Source organism: Schistocerca cancellata, chromosome 3 (genome assembly GCF_023864275.1).
Source record: "Schistocerca cancellata isolate TAMUIC-IGC-003103 chromosome 3, iqSchCanc2.1, whole genome shotgun sequence".
Classification (NCBI taxonomy): domain Eukaryota; kingdom Metazoa; phylum Arthropoda; class Insecta; order Orthoptera; family Acrididae; genus Schistocerca; species Schistocerca cancellata.
In genome coordinates this window covers 791,969,562-791,991,582 of record NC_064628.1, presented here as the reverse complement: position 1 = coordinate 791,991,582, position 22,021 = coordinate 791,969,562, and the positions used below count along the sequence as shown (strand labels likewise).

Genomic DNA, 22,021 nt, shown 5'->3' with positions numbered 1-22,021 from the left:
ATTAATACTATCTTTGTAAGAACAGAATGCTAGTAGTAGCAGAGGCAAAAGAATCAATACCTGCAAAATCTGTATCCCGTACTTCAGTTGACCTATGTAGTTCAAGTGAAGAATAGGATACGAGTGCTAACAAAAATGAAGAAATTGACGTATGTTATATTTGTATCCAGTATTGCGGTTAACCTATACAGATCGACTGAAGTTCAAGATACAACTCATATATATATGTCAAATGAGGTATTCTACGCTACCGCTACTTCTATCCCATTTTTTCCTTTATTTTTTACAGACATACTAGGACTGTAATATCCTTAACATTATAATCAAAATATTACTATATGTCTACCATGTGTTTTATCTCCTGCATTCCTTTGTTTATGAATACATGTCTTTGCTGTTAAATCTGTGTAATAAATCATCTCTGGAAAATTCTGATGTCATTGGTCAAAGCTGAAGGGTTGTATCCCATTCTTCAGTAGTCCTGCATATTACGCACTACATCAGTTTTTTTATTTACATTAATGAACTATTTGTTTCACTAGGAAAACTGGATTTATCTTTAGCGTGGTCATACTAAGGAGTCTTTCATCGAGTATTTACATCAGTTGAAATAAAAACTGGATCTTTTGAAACATGACACGGCAAATGTAATTCATTGTTATCTCATACACATGGGTATATAATTCAGATACACTAAAACAAACTGACGTAGGGTTCCTGTAATTCCTGTCTTTATGGTGTAAGAAATGAGGCAGAAACTTTTGCATCATTGGAACAGCACTGCAACAAGGTAAGCAATGATCTTTGCTGGCCACTTTCATGTTGGAGACTAATGGCCAGTATGTAATCCGACCTGTGTGGCATGGATTCAAACAGATTACTGATGGCTTCATGAAGAACATTTTATTACTACTCAAGAAAAGTAAATGTCACTTCTAGTGCAGTCATAAACAGATTGACCGGCTGTCACACATTTTTCAAGTGTATTTCCGATGCCTAAAATAGACTTTCATGCTTGAGAAGTATGCTGGTGATAGCTCTCAAATGAATTCTCATATTAAAGCAAGTCATCCATGAATTGAGCTCATTGGAGAAAAGCATTATCACTGATAGTTTAGATCTGTTCACTGTAATACATTAATATTTGAATGTACTATAAAAAATGCTTTCTTTCCATGTTCTTTTTTAGTTTTACATTAATACTCTGTGGATTGTGTTGTAACTCAGTTCATGACTATGTAGCTTAGGTCACATGTTTCCATGGAAACAAATGGAAAAAATAAAAATGAAAGTATCATTCCCTGCACCAGAAAATTGGAAGAAGCTCTGTACCTTTGAGCTACCAAGAAAATGCTGGTCTGCAAGTCTGTATATTCACCAATGCTAATTACTGTTCTCACCTTTAATAACTGTAAGACTGGTATTTTTTGGGTGGAGAATTTTGGGTTTGTTTTGTGTTACATGCTCTCTCCATATGTAAACATTTTTTTGTCAAGGCTAACACTACACTGTGGCTCATCACATAATAAAACTCAGTCTCCTTTTATGTGGTACACATGGGAAGCTGTATAATCTATTGTCTTTGAAGTTATATTGTAAGTATCGAACTAAACATGGGGCCACATGCAGAGAGGCTGTATTCATCAAGACACAGCATACAATTAATGAGTTCTGTTCTTTTGCTGTGAATGGCTTGCTGCATTGAATTACATGTGCAATTACTCTAATTGGATGTAAGAGCTGTCACTGCTTATGGGCAACCTTCAGTCTTAAATGTGTTAAAGTACTGAGTCTGTAATAAAAATAATTGATTTCAATGCCACTGTACCCTTCTAAGCTACATATAAAATGTGAACTGCCTCAAAAATACTTTTATCTGTGTCACAATATTAATTTTAGTTTGATAATTCTAAAACCTAAGGTAGTAGAAGCTAATTTAAATATAATTGGTTTGGAGGCTACTGAAGACAAAGTCAACAGCTACAACAAATTTCATGTAGTTACCATCTCAACTTGAATAGGTTGATTACCTGCAGGTGTATTTGCAGGAGTCAGCAAACAGTCCAGAAGATAGCACAGCATTTGTACATGGGCAATCTCAGCAATCGGTGTTATTTTTTTGAACCTAACGCGTAGACACTCAAGACATGGAGGTATGTATTTATCAAACAGTGCTACAAGACAAGATTTCTCCTGGGTTGAAGTTCTTGTCTCTATCCAGCTTGTAACATATCTGAAAAATTATTCATCTTTTATTGAATTTTAGTATCTGGTTACTTACATGCCAAGTAGAGAGGGAAATGAGTTCACTTATACTACTAGTTACACGGAGCTACCAAGGAGGTGCAAGGAATTACAGCAGTTCCTATTATTATAAGGAAATGTACTTCCAACAGGAAACTTCAAACAGTTAAAGACAGAAATAGCTTCCCATTTAACAGACAAAAAAATAATATACATAGAAATAAACATGATAAAAATACTATCCTCTGAAGTTCCTTTATTTGGTAAAAGAGTTACTGTTGGAACAATCAACATTACTAAGGGATTATATAGCAAACTTTGAAATACGCTAGTTGAGGGGCCTGAGAAGCATAAAATTTGCTGTCATATCTAACAATTTACACTGATAAGACAAAAAATTATGACCACTGTCCACTGCGACACTGGATGCAACCTGGCAGCATTGTGGGCATGTGACACGGTAACAAAACTATATAGGTGGAATAGACATGGACGGTGGAAACTCTAGTGAAGATATGGGCAACAAATGGGGAAATCCATTGAGATAAGTGGCTTTGGAAAAGGGCAGGTTATTATTGTTATTATTAAGCAGAGCTTGTGAACAAGTACCTCGTAAATGGTGAAGTTGGCTTAATGTTCATGTGCCACTGTCATGAGCACCTACAGAAATAAATAGAAGGGCAGCGAAAATACCACTAGGCACTCAATGGTTGAGCATCCATGACTCTTGACAGAATGTGGGGTTCAGAGGCTTGTCCACTCTGTAATGTATGATACCTGATGATCTGTGGCATGTTTGCCAAAAGAGCACAATGCTGATGCACACACAAATGTTTTGGAGCACACTGTTCATCACACAATGTTGAACATGGAGCTCTGCAGCAGACCACCCCTTAGTGTTCACACAATGATCCAGTGACATTGTCAGTTACAATTTCTTTGGGTATGGGTATTCAACCATCAATCAATAGGAACATGTCGGCTCTTTGTGTGAATCACATTTTTGCTACAATAGGTTGCTGATTATCTCCACAAACACTACCATTGAGGTGAACAGTGGCTCAAAACATGCAGTGCATCATGGATGCAAGCTGGTGGGAGCAGTATTATGCTAGGGGAGACATTCTCCTACACTTGCATGGGACCTGCACTAATAATCAAAGACACGCTGACAGCTGCGAACCATCTGCATCCCTTCATGCTAGTGTCCTCCCCTATGGTGATGTCATCCTTCAGTAGTATAATTGTCCGTGTCTTGGAGCCAGAACCATGCTGCAGTGATGTGAAGAGGATTATAGTCAACTCAAAAAGTCTTGGCAACCAAACTTGTGTGATGTAAATCCTATAGAGCCCATCTGGGTCACTACTGAGTGCCATCACCACATATGCAAATCAGTAATACGCTATTTATGTGAATTTCATGAACTGTGTGTCTACATCTAATGCTACATACCTCCAAAAACCTACCAACAAACTGGTGGATCTTTGGTACACAGAATCACTGATCTATTTCGTTCCAAAGATGGAAAACAAGCTATTAAGCAGGTGGCGATAATGTTTTGGCTCATCAGTGTGTAGTTTCCAAATATGCTTTTAGTCACCTGTTGCTCATGTGTCAACATCAGCCTATGAAAAGGATAGATTACTATTCAATGTATAGCAGTAATGTTGAATCGCAGATAGGCACAACAAAAAGACTATTAAACAAGTGAGCTTTCAGCCAAAAGGCCTTCTTCCAAATTAGACTACATATACACATGCACATTTACGAGGTCAGACTGGCATGTGACTCAACATCTCCACTATATGCTCGATAGCAATCTATTCTTTTCATAATATTATCATTACTTCATTCTAGATTTTCCATTGTTGCACATGTGTGTCAACTGTGAACACAGTGTAGAAACTACTCCTATGAATGTAAAGCACATCATTGGCCAACTTGAAGTTTTTCAGAATATGCGTTGAAAACAAGCATACCTTACTAGCATATTGAGCACCACCTTTAGTGACGGCACACAAGTGCAGGTGGTATGGGATAGCAAGCAGATTACATTAGAAGCTCTGTTGTTTCAAAGTAACAGAATAATGTTATTTATTTATTTATTCATTCATTTACTTTATTCTGTAGGTTGTTTGTAATATCAAAGAGTTGCAGTAGAAGTGATATGTCTCACAGTAGCAAAGATGAACACGTGCTCATAGCTCTTCAGGTATGTATTTTAAAGCACATGTTTACTGTACATTTATTTCTTGTTTGGTTACATACTACCACCTCTCAAAATATGGAATACTTTTTCTTTTTTTTAAAAAAAAAAAAAAAAAAAAAAAAAAAAAAAAAAAAAAAAAAAAAAAAAAAAAAACACCTTATTTGCTCACACATTACACTTCACCAAATGAAAGCCATTGTTTGCTACTAGCAAACTTCTTTTAGTGAAGAATTCTCTCTTTGCTTGTGCTACTCTGCTTCTTGTATCTCCCTTGTTTCGTACAACATGTGTTGTTTTGCTTCCAAGATAGCAGAATATTCTAAGATGTGGCACACAAGCATTTTGTAAACCATAGCAGAGAACTTTACTGTATGATTAAATGATGATGGCGTCCTCTTGCGTAAAATATTCCTCTTGGGTAAAATATTCCGGAGTTAAAATAGTCCCACACTCGGATCTACGGGCGGGGACTACTCAAGAGGATGTCGTTATCAGGAGAAAGAAACTGGCGTTCTATGGATCGGAGCGTGGAATGTCAAATCCCTTAACCAGGCAGGTAGGTTAGAAAATTTAAAAAGGGAAATGGATAGGTTAAAGTTAGATATAGTGGGAATTAGTGAAGTTCGGTGGCAGGAGGAACAAGACTTCTGGTCAGGTGACTACAGGGTTATAAACACAAAATCAAATAGGGGTAATGCAGGAGTAGGTTTAATAATGAATAGGAAAATAGGAATGCGGGTACACTACTACAAACAGCATAGTGAACTCATTATTGTGGCCAAGATAGATACGAAGCCCACACCTACTACAGTAGTACAAGTTTATATGCCAACTAGCTCTGCAGATGACGAAGAAATTGAAGAAATGTATGATGCAATAAAAGAAATTATTTGGATAGTGAAGGGTGACAAAAATTTAATAGTCATGGGTGACTGGAATTCAGTAGTAGGAAAAGGGAGAGAAGGAAACGTAGTAGGTGAATATGGATTGGGGCTAAGAAGTGAAAGAGGAAGCCGCCTGGTAGAATTTTGCACAGAGCACAACTTAATCATAGCTAACACTTGGTACAAGAGTCATAAAAGAAGGCTGTATACATGGAAGAAGCCTGGAGACACTGACAGGTTTCAGATAGATTATATAATGGTAAGACAGAGATTTAGGAACCAGGTTTTAAATTGTAAGACATTTCCAGGGGCAGATGTGGACTCTGACCACAATCTATTGGTTATGACCTGTAGATTAAAACTGAAGAAACTGTAAAAAGGTGGGAATTTAATGAGATGGGACCTGGAGAAACTGAAAGAACCAGAGGTTGTACAGAGATTCAGGAAGAGCATAAAGGAACAATCGATAGGAATGGGGGAAAGAAATACAGTAGAAGAAGAATGTGTAGCTTTGAGGGATGAAGTAGCGAACGCAGCAGAGGATCAAGTAGGTAAAAAGACGAGGGCTAGTAGAAATCCTTGGGTAACAGAAGAAATATTGAATGTAATTGATGAAAGGAGAAAATATAAAAATTCAGTAAATGAAGCAGGCAAAAAGGAATACAAACATCTCAAAAATGAGATCGACAGGAAGTGCAAAATGGCTAAGCAGGGATGGCTAGAGGACAAATGTAAGGATGTAGAGGCTTATCTCACTAGGGGTAAGATAGATACTGCCTGAGGAAAATTAAAGAGACCTTTGGAGATAAGAGAACCACTTGTATGAACATCAACAGCTCAGATGGAAACCCAGTTCTAAGCAAAGAAGGGAAAGCAGAAAGGTGGAATACCCTCAGACTTTAAGTTAAAAGTAAGAAAATACAATATTTGTAAGAAATTGTGAACAACACTGTAATCATATTGCTACGGTGCTATGAGTGTCATGTAAATCTTACAAAAAATTCAGTTACCAAATATTAGAAATTAAATGAGTTAACTTAGAGGCTATTAAATTAACTTGTAGTTAAATATGGCTACAGTAGTTAAATATGACTACAAGTTGTCCATTTACAGATTAATTTATGTAGCAGCAATAATGCTTCATTTTATAAGGGAGGTGTTCCAGTTCTTTTGCATTACATGTGCTACACATAATTAAATAAAAATGCTTGTATGGAATAGAAGGGGTGCAAGTAAGAACCATTTACAATTTTCATCCAAACTGCACTTCGCTAAGTGTCATGCATTAATACTAAAATGTTAGATACTAACGGATTCCATCCAAGATCTTGAGGGTTAATGTAAAGAATTCCAGCACGTGATACTGTTGCTGGTGTAGCGGTGCGTAGATTAGATATCTCAAACAATAAACGCATAGATGGGTTCAGTGCTATTCTTTCATTACTAGCCAGGGTCAAAATCTGTAACAAACATACAGATTCAATAATAAAGCAAAATTACTACTCTCAGCCTTCAAAATATACTGCAGTAAGCAATATAGTTTCACTCCCTCTGCTAGACCATTCATATAAAAAACATGCATCTTGCAATGAAAATGACCTTTATTTGTAATAACTTCTATAGATATTCAACATACAGGAAAGGAATTTACTGTGAATGCATATGAACACTAAATTTGTATGATATTGTCAGATATGAGAAATATCAATACAAATTAATACCAGAATGGAACTGTGATTCTTCAACTTCTACAAAACAGTTCACAAGTGAACAGCTGAATGTCAGTGTCCAACAGTTACAATATTTCATGAAGTGACATGTTGCCATCATCAGGTGCACTGATCAACAGGTTTCCTAGGATTTGATTCAAAGCTTATATATTCTACCCACATCCTCCCAGTGCACCCTCCAACCTGGTGTCCTGTACACAGTCCGCGTACAGGCATGGGGGTGCATACAGCATCTACACCCCCATCCTCCTCCTGCCACTGACACAAGATCTGTCCGAGGGTCACGCCTGGGGATGCCTGCTGCAAGAGTTTCCGTTATTGCTGTTGCTCCACCTGTTCCCCAAAGTTAGTTTGACGTGGGATATTTCCTTCCTCTTCTTAATCAGGTCAAGTACAGGTTGCCAGGCCTTATTAAGAATGTGGCCACTATCGCGACTGATCAGCCACTCCCTTACTCAGTCTCCATAAATTCTTTAATGAACAGACCCAGAAGCTATATGTCCCTATCAGAACCTTTGTATGGTCATAACCCATTTTGTGTAATTCTGATAGGCAACAATTCTGCAACTATCAACTTGTTTGTCTATTCCAGTTCGTTGTGCTGTTGGTGTTCTTGGCAATGGCCTTCAACAGAGAGCACTGTCTGACCTACGTACATCATGCCACAATGGCAGGGAATCTGACAGACCCTGGATTTCCATAGTCTGAGGTTGTCCTTGACATCAATAATCCTTGCAAAACATCATCAACCTCATAGCCAAGCAACTGGGTGAGGATGCAGTTTCAGTTCTTAAGGTAGCTGTATGACTTCCAACTGTAGCAAATGAAGAAGTATGTCATGATGAAACCTGTAGTGTTCTTACTGAACAAAACCTATGAAACCAAACATCTCTAGCAGGGAGAGTGTGCCATACGGGAACTAAGAAAAGATCTAGACATGGTATTCCTATCAGCAAACAAAAGCAACACAACTATGGTCCTATCTAACTAGAATTACATTGAGAAGATGTGAGGCCTGTTAGAAGACATTGTGCATTGGAAGATCAGCACTGAACCTAATAATAGAGTAGAGAGGAAGACCATGTCACTTCTCAATGAATCCGGCTCGCCAGATGAAGTTATTAAGAAGTTACAACAGAGAGCAGGTTCCATTGAAATTTTATGGGGTGCCTTTACACCCTATTGTTAGAATCACTGATAATCCGTCACACTCACTCAATAAATACCTATAGGATATGCTTTGTCCTTATGTCGGAAAATGTCCACATCATACTCACAAGTATGTGGATTTTGTTGGTCATCTTAACAACTTTAAGCTTGAGGATTCTGACACCCCTATGAGCTTTGACATTGTCTTTCTTTTCGCATAGTGTCTTTACAAGAACCCTTAGAACTTACTGGCTAGAAATTTGACATAGAGGTGACCAACCATTTTAGGCATGTCTTAGTGATTACATAGTTTTTCTTCAACAACAGTTACTATAAGCAGATGGAAGAAATAGCCTTGGAGGTCCACTTTCACCAGTTTTTTCTAACATGTATATGGAGTGTTTTTCCTGGTATGTGACAAAGCTTTTATCTTAAGGTGAGAAGCACGCTGAACAATTTTCTCATACATTTCAATCACATAAACCAGACCTCCAATTATATCATAGAAGTCAGAGTGGACAGAGTGCTCCACTTTCTCTAAGGCCTAGTTAAAAGAAGAGTGGACAGTACACTGGATCACAGTGTGTACCTTGAGATCACATGGCAACCTGTATTTAACGTGCTGACAGCTTGCCACCACCAAGTGCAGAGGAACAGGGTGCTCAGGATATTGGTACATAGGCATGCGCCCTCTGTCAAAATGGAAGTCTCAACCAAGAACTTGAACATCTAACAGTGTAACAAAAGTATGGCTACACAGATGGAACATTCCAAGAGCCCTGTATCCTACACTCACTGTACAACCAACGGTAACAGAGAAAAACACTAAATGAAGAGTGTCTTCAACTCACCAGATAAAACATGGACATTGCTTGGTAATGTCAAGGACAAACTTTGACTATGGAAGTCGGGGGGGGGGGGGGGGGGGTGTCTATCAGATGCTAATATGGCATGGCACAAATAGATCAGGCAGTGCATACAGTTGAAAATTCTTGCCATGAACACCAAACTGCAGCAATCTAGCAAGTCAGTGGTCATAGAACACTGCTATCATAAGTACAAGGGGTGAATTATGACCAAATTGAGGCTCTGACACAGACATCTAACTTCTGAGACTTTGCCATTAAAGAATCTATCAATGTGAGTAAAGGAACTGCTGAGTCATTTCGACAGTAACTATATTTTTAATAAACCCTGGCAAAATGTACTTACAAGGGAACATTCTTAAAGTATCAATAAACGATCGTGATGAAACTTGGGTATTGTGTAGAGGAGGCAGCATAATGCAATACGTGTTTTCTTGTTTGTGCCCAATTTCACTTTTAACCCTTTAACTGCTCTGGACATGTTAATGTGCGCGCCTTTGTGACTGTCACTGTGTGCTCTGGACATGTTTATGCGTGCCACCAGTCCTTCTACCTGGTACTCTGAATGTGTCTATGGGGTCCCAGTGTGCTCTGAACGTGTTTACACATGGCACCAATCCTTCTACCTGGTACTCTGAACGTGTCTATGCGTAGACATGTTCAGAGTACCAAGTAGAAGAACTGGTGGTGCGCGTAAACACGTTCAGAGCACACAGGGACAGGTACAAAGTCGTGTGTGTTAACATGTCCAGAGCAGTTAAAGGGTTAAAACGCAAACCAAGCTCTGAAAGGCAATGAAGCACATTAGGTGTTGAGGGAATATCTTAGAAATTATGATATATAAAATATTTTTTCATATAAAATTTGATAAGTATCAACTTCCTGAAAACTGTATTATCAATTTTTGTAATAATTTGAAATTTTGCAATGTACACTTCCACTATTAATTAATTTTGAAAAATGAAAACTTTTGTTGCAACATAAAATCAAGAAGCTTTCAAGCAACATACATGCATGTGTAATAAAACTTGTTTCTGAAACACCACTTTTGGAAAATAAGCTGCAGTGTGCTGTTGGAGTATTTTCAGCATAACTTATTAAAATATTCAATTGTATCTTATTAGTCTTATTTTTTGCTTTACTTATTTTCGCTCTATGTTTTAAATTGTTATTTTAAATTTTACATTCTTTTGTGTGTGTGTGTGTGTGTGTGTGTGTGTGTGTGTGTGTGTGTGTGTTTTTGTGTGTAGGTGTATGTGTGTGTGTGTGTGTGTGTGTGTGTGTGTGTGTGTGTGTGTACATACACATATTTTGGGAGTGCTGACTGGGTTGGGTAAGAAGGAAGCTGTGGCGGGGAGGGAGAGGGATATTATGGTGGGAGAGGCAGACAGTGGAGTATTGTAGTTTAGACAGAGGGCAGGACAGAAGGCGCAGAGGGGGGAGTGGGTAAGTGACAGAAAGGAGAGAAATAAAAATAATAATAAAAATAAAAAGAAATTAAAAGACTGGGTGTGGCGGTGAAATTATGGCTGTGTAGTGCTGGAATGGGAACAGGGAGGGGGCTGGATGGGTGAGGACAGTGACTAACGAAGGTTGAGGCCAGGAGGGTTACGGATATGTAGGATGTATTGCAAAGAAAGTTACCACCTGCGCAATTCCGAAAAGCTGGTGTTGGTGGAAGGATCCATATGGTACAGGCTGTGAAGCAGTCAATGAGATGAGGGGTATCATGTTTGGCAGTGTGTTCAGCAACAGGGGGGTCCTCTTATTTTTTGGCCACAGTTTGTCAGTAGCCATTCATGCGGACAGACAGCTTGTTGGTTGTCATGCCTACATAGAATGCAGCACAGTGGTTGCACCTTAGCTTGTAAATCACATGACTGGTTTCACAGGTAACCCTGCCTTTGATGGGATAGGTCATGTTAGTGACCGGACTGGAGTAGGTGGTGGTAGGAGGATGTATGGGACAGGTCTTGCATCTAGGTCTATTACAGGGATATGAGCCATGAGGTAAGGGATTGGGAACAGGGGTTGTGTAAGGATGGACGAGTATATTGTGTAGGTTCGGTGGATGGCGGAATACCACGGTGGGAGGGGTAGGAACGACAGTGGGTAGGACATTTCTCAGTTCAGGGCACAATGAAAGGTAACGAAACCCTGGCAGAGAATGTAATTCAGTTGCTCCAGTCCCAGATGGTACTGAGTTGGTGGAAGACTGGAAAGATAAGGCACGGGAGATTTGTTTTTATACAAGGATGGGAGGATAATTACGGTCTGTGAAGGCTTCAGTGAGACCCTCGGTATATTTAGAGAGGGCCTGCTCGTCACTGCAGATGCGATGACCATGGGTGGTTAGACTGTACAGAAGGGACTTCTTGCTATGGAATGGGTGGCAGCTGTTGAAGTGGAGGTATTGCTGGTGGTAGGCATGACAACCAACAAGCTGTCTGTCTGCATGAATGGCTACCGACAAACTGTGGCCAAAAAAACAAGTGGAACACCCTGTTGCTGAACACGCTGCCAAACATTATACCCCTCATCTCAATGACTGCTTCACAATCTGTGCCACATGGATCCTTCCCACCAACACCAGCTTTTCTGAATTGCGCCAGTGGGAACTTTCCCTGCAATACATCCTACACTCCCGTAACCCTCCTGGCCTCAACCTTCATTAGTCACTGTCCTCACCCATCCAGCCCCCTCCCTGTTCCCATTCCAGCACTACACAGCCATCATTTCACCGCCACACCCAGTCTTTTAATTTCTTTTTATTTTTCTTATTATTCTCTCTGTCTAAAGTGCAACACTTCTCTGTTTGCCACTCCCACCATACTATCCCTCCCCTCCCCGCCCCAGCCTCCTCCTTACCCACACCCAGTCGCCACTCCCATCATGCACTGGTGCTGCTGCTCAGAGTGTAGTTTCAGCTCTCTGAGACTGCAGACATGTGTTTTGTTAATTGAAAATAATAAGTACCTCATTAGTGTGATACAAAATCATAACAATAATGATATTCTGTAAAAAAAATGCTTAAAACATAACATTTTTCTTACACCATGCACACAAAATGAATGAAATTTGTTCACATAATATACAGGACAAACAACAGAACATAAAACAAAATTCAGCAGGATTTCAAGTTGTTGCTGATTTGTATCAGTACAATGGTATGCTTTGGCAAAGAGAATTGATTATGTACTAGTGATGATTATATTGGTTCTCAAGTGGAGATTGAAATCATAATCACTCAACAGAATTAGAGCTGAAAATTTTCTCACAAATTTCTTTCGACATCAAAAGCTGTATAAATCCTGTGGCTGTACCTCTGCTGTCGAGCCCTTTGGATCACCAGATGAAGAAATTCCTTGTCCTCCTGCCTTGTCCTCAGGTACAATGCTCTGAATGATTCTGTCACATCAGCCACCCCAAGAATCTGAATGATGCTCTGAATGTTTCTTTCACATTGACCACTCGAAAAGCTAATAATAATGCAGATTTTACACTAGCAGTGGAAAAGAAAACTTCTTTCAAACATCTTTTGACCTGGTCAGATGTTTGTTTACCAGATTTCCATGCTGTCACCAGGACATATTGGGGCTTAAAGAGGTGGTGGTCCAGAATGCTGTACACACCGGTACCTCTAATACCTCTAATCCAGATTGCCCCACTCCTCAATGGTGATTCAGTGTAGATCCCTCAGAGTGGTTGGTGGGTCACATCGTCCATAAACAGACCTTTTCAATCTATCCCAGGCATGGGATAGAGAACATGCTGGCCACTAATGAGATTTTCACTCGGCAGCAGAGTGTGTGCTGATATGAAACTTCCTGGCAGATTAAAACTGTGTGCCGGACTGAGACTCGAACTCAGGACCTTTGCCTTTTGTGGGCAAGTGCTCTACTAACTGAGCTACCCAAGCACAACTCACGCCCCATCCTCACAGCTTTACTTCTGCCAGTACCTCGTCTCCTACCTTCGAAACTTTACAGAAGCTCTCCTGTGGACCTTGCAGAACTAGCACTCCTGAAAGAAAGGATATTTCACAAACCTGGCTTAGCCACAGCCTGGGGGATGTTTCCAGAATGAGATTTTCACTCTGCAGCAGAGTGTGCGCCGATATGAAACTTCCTGGCAGATTAAAACTGTGTGCCGGACCGAGACTCAAACTCGGGACCTTTGCCTTTCACAGGCAAGTGCTCTACCAACTGAGCTACCCAATCATGACTCATGCCCCATCCTCACAGCTTTATTTCTGCCAGTACCCCGTCTCCTACCTCCCAAACTTTACAGAAGCTCTCCTGCGAACCTTGCACAACTAGCACTCCTGAAAGAAAGGATATTGTGGAGACATGGCTTAGCCACAGCCTGGGGGATTTTTCCAGTATGAGATTTTCACTCTGCAGTGAAGTGTGTGCTGATATGAAACTTCCTGGCAGATTAAAACTGTGTGCCGGACCGAGACTCGAACTCGAGACCTTTGCCTTTCGCGGGCAATTGCTCTACCAACTTCTGTAAAGTTTGGAAGGTAGGAGATGAGGTACTGGCAGAAGTAAAGTTGTGAGGATGGGGTGTGAGTCGTGCTTGGGTAGCTCAGTTGGTAGAGCACTTGCCTGCGAAAGGCAAAGGTCCCGAGTTCGAGTCTCAGTCCGGCACACAGTTATAATCTGCCAGGAAAATTCATGCTGGCCACTAGTCAAGTGATGATGTTATCCTGAAGGAAGTCATTTACAAGATGTGGATGACGGGGGTGTGAACTGTCATCCATCAAGACGAATGCCTCGCCAATCTGCTGCTGATATGGTTGCACTATCAGTTGGAGGATGGCATTCACATATCGTACAGCCATTATGGCACCTTCCCTAACCACTAGTGGCATACATTTGCTCCACATAATGCCATCCCAAAACAGCAGGGAACCCCCACCTTGCTGCACTCATTAGACAGTCTGTCTAAGGCGTTCAACCTGACTGGGTTGCCTCCGAACACATCGATGATTGTCTGGTTGAAGGCATATGCGACACTCATCGGTGAAGAAAATGTGATGCCAATCCTGAGCGGTTCATTTGGCATGTTGTTCGGCCCATCTGTAGTGCGCTGCATGGTGTTGTGGTTGCAAAGATCAAAGATGGACCTCACCATGGACGTTGGGAGTGAGGTTGCAGATTATGGAGTCTATTGCGTACAGTTTGAGTCACAACACGACGTCCTGTGGCTGCACGAAAAGCATTATTCAACATGGTGGCATTGCTGTCAGGGTTCCTCTGAGCCATAATCCACAGGTAGCGGTCATCCACTGCAGTAGTAGCCCTTGGGCAGCCTGAGCGAGGCACGTCATCAACAGTTCCTGTCTCTATGTATATATTTCACGTCCAAACAACATTGCTTTTGTTCACTCCGAGATGTCTGGACATTTTCCTTGATGAGAGCCCTTCCTGGCACAAAGTAACATTGAGGACATGATCAAAGGACAGGCATGGTTGAAGTATGGTCAACATGAGCCGTGTACCTCCTTCCCGGTGGAATGACTGGAGCTGATTGGCTGTCTGGCCCCCTCCTACTAATAGGTGCTGCTCATGCATGGTTGTTTACATCTTTGGGTAGGTTTAGTGACAACTCTGAACAGTCAAAGCGACTGTGTCTATGATACAATATCTACAGTCAACGTTTATCGTCAGGAGTTCTGTGGACTGGGGCGATGCAAAACATTTTTTTGATGTGTGAATGTATTGCATTATTTTGCCCATTTTACATACCCGCTGACTACCATCAAGACTGTTTATTGACACTTGGGAAAGTTCCCTTGCTAGTTTGATAAGAAGAGGAAGGAGATATCCTACAATGAACTTAATTTGGCCTCCGGTGGAACAATGGCAATAGCAGAGATGCTGCCTGTGTGCATCCCTGGGTGTGAATTTCATATGAAGTGAGTTGTCAGCGGGAGGGGGCATGGAAGACATATTGTACATGCAGTGATGTCTGGGCACAGACCATGTACAGTATTACATCAGAGGGAAGAAAAGTGAGAGGGGAGAGGGTCGGGGGAGACAAGCCCTACACGTGCTCCTTGGCAATACGCCTGCTCCTAGCCAATCACTTCATTAGCATGCTGACGACAGCAATGTGGTTGGATACCAAAATACTGGGTGCACTGAACACTGAAGTCCGGTTGTCCACCTGTGAACTATTTTGTCAGAAAGAAATCGTTGGCATAAACAGATTACACAGCAATAATGGATCACAAGTGGTAGGCACTCATAGACACAGTAACTGCAACAGGCACTACTCAAAATGCTGCTAGCCTGAACTAAAAAAAAAATAAATAAAAATAAAAATAAAAAAATTGTATATGCACTTATGTCATTATAAGGTGTATATGTATATGTCTTCTGATTGCATAAACAACTGCTGCAGGTTGTTTAATGCTGTAAATAAGCCTATCATATTCTATAAGCAGCTGTTTGCTGCCGTTTGCAATCTTCTGGTCACTGTGCTGTTCAGGGAAATCTATTACAAAAACATCTTGTTCCACTATGGTGTCAGAGGAACACAATTGTAGTATGCAATCAATACTCATTCTAAATTAAGTAAGCTTGTTCCAAACAATCAGACTGAGATCCCTAATGAGAATCACACATGTACAAGGTTTAATTGCCAGACGGCTTTCAAAAGAGAGAGACTTCAGAATTTTAAACAATTTTTTAATAATTTAGAATCAGATGGGAAAAAACAGTTATCAAAAAATATAAAATACATTTGAATAACGCTTTTTCTCCAAAAAATGTTTTATCCACAATGTGAAGAATTGTGGTTTTGAGGATATAATACTGCAATCATTAAAGACATACAGGACTTCCTCAGGAGCCTTTGAAAATGTTCTCATCAGGGGATCTCGCCAAAACAAAGGGAATGAAAAACACTGCCTGATGAAAAAAGTGCAGAGCTCAGAAGGGCTGGAGGAAACGGAATGAAATGGTACAGCATGTCATGTTATTTCAGTCATTACAAAACTGAGTAAATTTAGAAATAACTCGGCAGTATGGGCCCATTTATCAATATGATGTTGCACTCTTTCTGGCCTAGATGCATATACTGATTCAGTAGGGAAGGGTACTGTAAAGCTGTTTTATCCTCTGCTGAGGTGAGCTGGCCCACAACTGTTGTAAATGGATCTTGATATCACGGAACTGACACTGTGTCTTGCTGGCACAGGTGTAACTGTCTGCCTACTTAGCTGGGTGGTAATGTGCTTGCCTATGATGCATTGGGCCCCGGGTTCGATTCCTGGCCGGGTCGAATATTATCTCCGCTCAGGGTCTGGGTGTTGTGTAGTCCTCATCATGATTTCATCCTCATCATAAGCTGCAATTCGCCCAATGTGGCGGCAACTGAAATAAGAATAGCACTTGGCGGCTGAACCAGAATGGGACATCCCAGCCAACAGCGCCATATGAACCAGGGACCTTGCCGTTGGTGGGGAGGCTTGAGTGCCTCAGCGATACAGATGGCCGTACCATAGGTGCAACTACAATGGAGGCATATCTGTTGAGAGGCCAGACAAACGTGTGGTTCCTGAAGAAGGGCAGCAGCATTTTCAGTAGTTGCAGGGGCAACAATCTGGATGATTGACTCATCTGGCCTTGTAACACTAACCAAAATGGCCTTGCTGTGCTGGTACTGCAAACGGCTGAAAGCAAGAGGAAACTACTGCCATAATTTTTCCCGAGGGCTTGCAGCTTTACTGTATGATTAAATGATGATGGCGTCCTCTTGGGTAAAATATTCTGGAGGTAAAATAGTCCCCCATTTGGATCTCTGGGCGGGGACTACTCAAGAGGATGTCTTTATCAGGAGAAAGAAAACTGGCATTCTACAGATCGGAGCGTGGAATGTCAGATCCCTTAATCAGGCAGGTAGGTTAGAAAATTTAAAAAGGGAAATGGATAGTTTAAAGTTAGATATAGTGGGAATTAGTGAAGTTTGGTGGCAGGAGGAACAAGAGTTTTTGGTCAGGTGAATACAGAGTTATAAATACAAAATCAAATAGTGGTAATGCAGGAGTAGGTTTAATAATGAATAAAAAAATAGGAGTGTGGGTAAGCTACTACAAACAGCATAGTGAATGCATTATTGTGGCCAAGATAGACATGAAGCCCACACCTACTACAGTAGTACAAGTTTATATGGCAACTAGCTCTGTAGATGATGAAGAAATTGATGAAATGTATGATGAGATAAAAGAAATTATTCAGATAGTGAAGGGAGATGAAAGTTTAATAGTCATAGGTGACTAAAACACGATAATAGGAAAAAGAAGAGAAGGAAACATAGTACGTGAATATGGAATGGGAGTTAGGAATGAAAGAGGAAGCCGCCTGGTAGAATTTTGCACAGAGCATAACTTAATCATAGCTAACACTTGGTTCAAGATTCATGAAAGAAGGTTGTATACACGGAAGAAGCCTGGAGATACTAGAAGGTATCAGATAGATTATATAATAATAAGACAGTGATTTAGGAACCAGGTTTTAAATTGTAAGACATTTCCAGGGGCAGATGTGGACACTGACCACAATCTATTGGTTATGAACTGCAGATTAAAACTGAAGAAACTGCAAAAAGGTGAGAATTTAAGAAGATGGGACCTGGATAAACTGACTAAACCAGAGGTTGTACAGAGTTTCAGGGAGAGCATAAGGGAACAATTGACTGGAATGGGGGAAAAAAATACAGTAGAAGAAGAATGGGTAGCTTAGAGGGATGAAGTAGTGAAGGCAGCAGAGGATCAACAAGGTAAAAAGCTGAGGGCTAGTAGAAATCTTTGGGTAACAGAAGAAATATTGAATTTAATTGATGAAAGGAGAAAATATAAAAATGCAGTAAATGAAGCAGGCAAAAAGGAATACAAACGTCTCAAAAATGAGATCGACAGGAAGTGCAAAATGGCTAAGCAGGGATGGCTAGAGGACAAATGTAAGGATGTAGAGGCTTATCTCACTAGGGGTAAGATAGATACTGCCTACAGGAAAATTAAAGAGACCTTTGGAGAAAAGTGAACCACTTGTATGAATATCAAGAGCTCAGATGGAAACCCAGTTCTCAGCAAAGAAGGGAAAGCAGAAAGGTGGAAGGAGTATATAGAGGATCTATACAAGGGCGATGTACTTGAGGACAATATTATGGATATGGAAGAGGATATAGATGAAGATGAAAGGGGAGATATGATACTTCATGAAGAGTTTGACAGAGCGCTGAAAGAACTGAGTCGAAACAAGGCCCCAGGGGTAGACAACATTCCATTAGAACTACTGACAGCCTTGGGAGAACCAGTCTTGACAAAACGCTACCATTTGGTGAGCAAGATGTATGGGACAGGTGAAATACCCTCAGACGTCAAGAACAATATAATAATTCCAATCCCAAAGAAAGCAGGTGTTGACAGATGTGAAAATTACCGAACTATCAGTTTAATAAGTCACAGCTGCAAAATACTAACGCGAATTCTTTACAGACGAATGGAAAAACTAGTAGAATCCGACCTCGGGGAAGATCAGTTTGGATTCCGTAGAAATGTTGGAACACGTGAGGCAATACTGACTTATCTTAGAAGCTAGATTAAGGAAGGGCAAACCTACATTTCTAGCATTTGTAGACTTAGAGAAATCTTTTGACAATGTTGACTGGAATAATCTCTTTCAAATTGTGAAGGTGGCAGGGGTAAAATACAGGGAGAGAAAGGCTATTTACAATTTGTACAGAAACCAGCTGGCAGTTATAAGAGTTGAGGGACATGAAAGGGAAACAGTGGTTGGGAAGGGAGTGAGACACGGCTGTAGTCTCTCCCCGATGTTATTCAATCTTTATATTGAGCAAGCAGTGTAGGAAACAAAAGAAACATTTGGAGTAGGTATTGAAATCCATGGAGAAGAAATAAAAACTTTGAGGTTCGCCAATGACATCGTAATTCTGTCAGAGACAGCAAAGGACTTGGAATAGCAGTTGAACGGAATGGATAGTGTCTTGAAAGGAGGATATAAGATGAACATCAACAAAAGCAAAACGAGGATAATGGAATGTAGTCGAATTAAGTCGAGTGATGCTGCAGGAATTAGATTAGGAAATGAGACACTTAAAGTAGTAAATGAGTTTTGCTATTTGGGGAGCAAAATAACTGATGATGGTCGAAGTAGAGAGGATATAAAATGTAGATGGGCAATGGCAAGGAAAGCGTTTCTGAAGAAGAGAAATTTGTTAACATCGAGTATAGATTTAAGTGTCAGGAAGTCGTTTCTGAAAGTATTTGTATGGAGTGTAGCCGCGTATGGAAGTGAAACATGGACGATAAATAGTTTAGACAAGAAGAGAGTAGAAGCTTTCGAAATGTGGTGCTACAGAAGAATGCTGAAGATCAGGTGGGTAGATCACATAACTAATGAGGAAGTATTGAATAGGATTGGGGAGAAGAGGAGTTTGTGGCACAACTTGACCAGAAGAAGGGATCGGTTGGTAGGAAATGTTCTGAGGCATCAAGGGATCACCAATTTAGTATTGGAAGGCAGTGTGGAGGGTAAAAATCGTAGAGGGAGAGCAAGAGATGAATACACTAAGCAGATTCAGAAGGATGTAGGTTGCAGTAGGTACTGGGAGATGAGGAAGCTTGCACATGATAGAGTAGCATGGAGAGCTGCATCAGACCAATCTCAGGGCTGAAGATCACAACAACAACAACGACAACAACAACCTCAACATCACACAGGCAGTGCACAGAGACACATGCCATGTGAGGACAAGCACTGTTCTGTTGTAAACTGGTGCCCCAGTTATGTCTCAAGAGATAACATGTGAGGATGCAGGATGTCTGTGACATACCATTGTGCTGTCAGAGTTTCCCTAAACACTACCCGCCACAATCTGAAGTCATACATGATGGGTCCCCACACTGTGAAGCCAGGAGTAAATCTGGTGCGCCTCTCCAAAACATTGGACGAATGGAACTTCTCCCCAGATCATCGTCATACTTGCTGATGATGGACATTTGGGGTAGTGTACAACACGATTCATTGCAGATCACAAAGTGACACCATATATCAGCAGTCCTAGCTTCTTGGTCATGGCACCACTCCATAGACACCCATTAGTGTTGTGCTGTTTATGACAGCCTATGCAGGGGATGGTAATTCCATAGTCCTGCTGCTGCTAGTCTCTAATCATGGTATGGGGCAAGACAGAGAAAGTTGCAAGGAGTCGATGACTTGTTCTTGGATGGCAGATACTGGTGTGAAGGAATTACAAAGTGTTTCATGCACAATATGGCAATCCTCCCTTGTGGTGGTCAGACATGGTCAACTGAAACCTTGATGTCAAGTGTGCCTGCCCTCAAATTCCCATTCAACCAAACATTGGCCCACTGTCACTTTTGAATACTCCACAAAACTATTCAACCAGCTGGTCGAATGGAATCTTACAATGGTGCCCCTTCCGAATTCTGTCAGGTACTGACTTACACGAGTATGCAGAGTCTCTGTATCCTCCACAGTGACCATTAAACATCTGATGCTGCTAATGTCCTTTGTATACCCTGACAGGCCTGGTAAGAAGAAAAATTAAACATGAAGAACACTAATGCACTCTGGTGGCTGTTCTACCCACAGCAGAGAACTGAAACTCTAATCATTTACATACCCACTGATGGTGTGTATGTGTATGAAGTTACATTGACACCCATTCATGTCTTCTGAGTGCTTCACTTTCTGTCATTCAGTGTAGATTTCCTGAAACTTTTATACACACTTCTACATATACATCTTATAAATTGCATATGCATGTCCATACAGTAATAATATGTGTGCTGACCAGTCACATATCATAACAATTAATGATATATGTATTCTGGGAAACATACTGAAGTTTAAGAGTGAATTAAAAAGCTTTCTGTTGTTTTTTAAAACTAGGTCATATTTTAAATGACGTTAAAACCACAACATCAAACAACTATCATTTTATAATGTTTCAAAATCTGAAGCATTAATTAAGGGTATGTTTTGGACTTATTTCAGATACACTATCAGAAACACCTCTTAGTGGCATCTATGGAATACGATTCATGTTACGTAATGTAAGGAAATTGCAGTAGCTAGTGAATAAATTAACTACACTTAATGCAGTAGATATTATAAGTGGCGTTCAAAAAGAAACAAGCTGGAGGCATAATGACAGAAACTAGTACCTGTACGTAAGAAGTATTGACACTGGCTGTTGTGACACTTGTACCACTGTGAAACAAGGCAGTGAATGGCTGTCTCACAAAATTCTCAGGGCTGCAATGTTAAGCAGTTCTGCACATACAGCTGGACGTCGCCATCTGAGGTGAATCGTTTGCCCCTCAGAGCCTTTTTAAAGGGACCAAAAATGGTGTAATCACAGGGAGAGAGGTCCAGACTGTATGGAGGGTGGCCGAGAACCTCCGATTTGAATTTCTGCAGGAGTGCCATGACTGTGTTGACCATATAAGGCTTTGCCCTGTCGTGGAGCAGAATGACCCCATGCTTGAGATTGCCTGGTTGTTTTGATTTGATCACTTGGTAAAGGTGGGTCAAGGTTTGTGAGTAACACTGAGCATTCACTGTTGTCTCATGCTGCATGAAGTGAATCAGAAGGGGGCCATCTTGGACAAAGAAGAATGTCAGCATAACGATTCACCTAGGACGATGACATCCAGCTGTACATGCGGAACTGGTTAACATTGCAGCCCGGGAGTTTTATGAGACAGCCATTCACCACCTTGTGTCACAGTGGGACAAGTATCTCAACAGCCACAGTCAATACTTCCAACATACAGTACTGGTTTCTGTAATTATGCTTCTGGCTCATTTCTTTTTGAATGTCCCCTATATTTTAGTCTTCATACAACTTCCAACAAAAGCTCATTCACTTATGCAGCC

The 22,021-nt window shown here is 40.7% G+C and overlaps 1 protein-coding gene across 1 annotated transcript in view; it reads right to left on the bottom strand.

Annotated features, from left to right (window-relative positions):
* The window catches only part of LOC126176568 (dynein beta chain, ciliary), a 790,269-nt gene that overhangs the window by 339,494 nt on the left and 428,754 nt on the right, over positions 1-22,021 (bottom strand). The window contains exons 43-44 of the mRNA XM_049923728.1: positions 6,650-6,798; positions 2,031-2,233 (exon numbers count right to left, since the gene is read on the bottom strand). Of these exons, the coding sequence (XP_049779685.1) occupies positions 2,031-2,233; positions 6,650-6,798 (352 nt within the window). The remainder of the gene's footprint in view (positions 1-2,030; positions 2,234-6,649; positions 6,799-22,021) is intronic.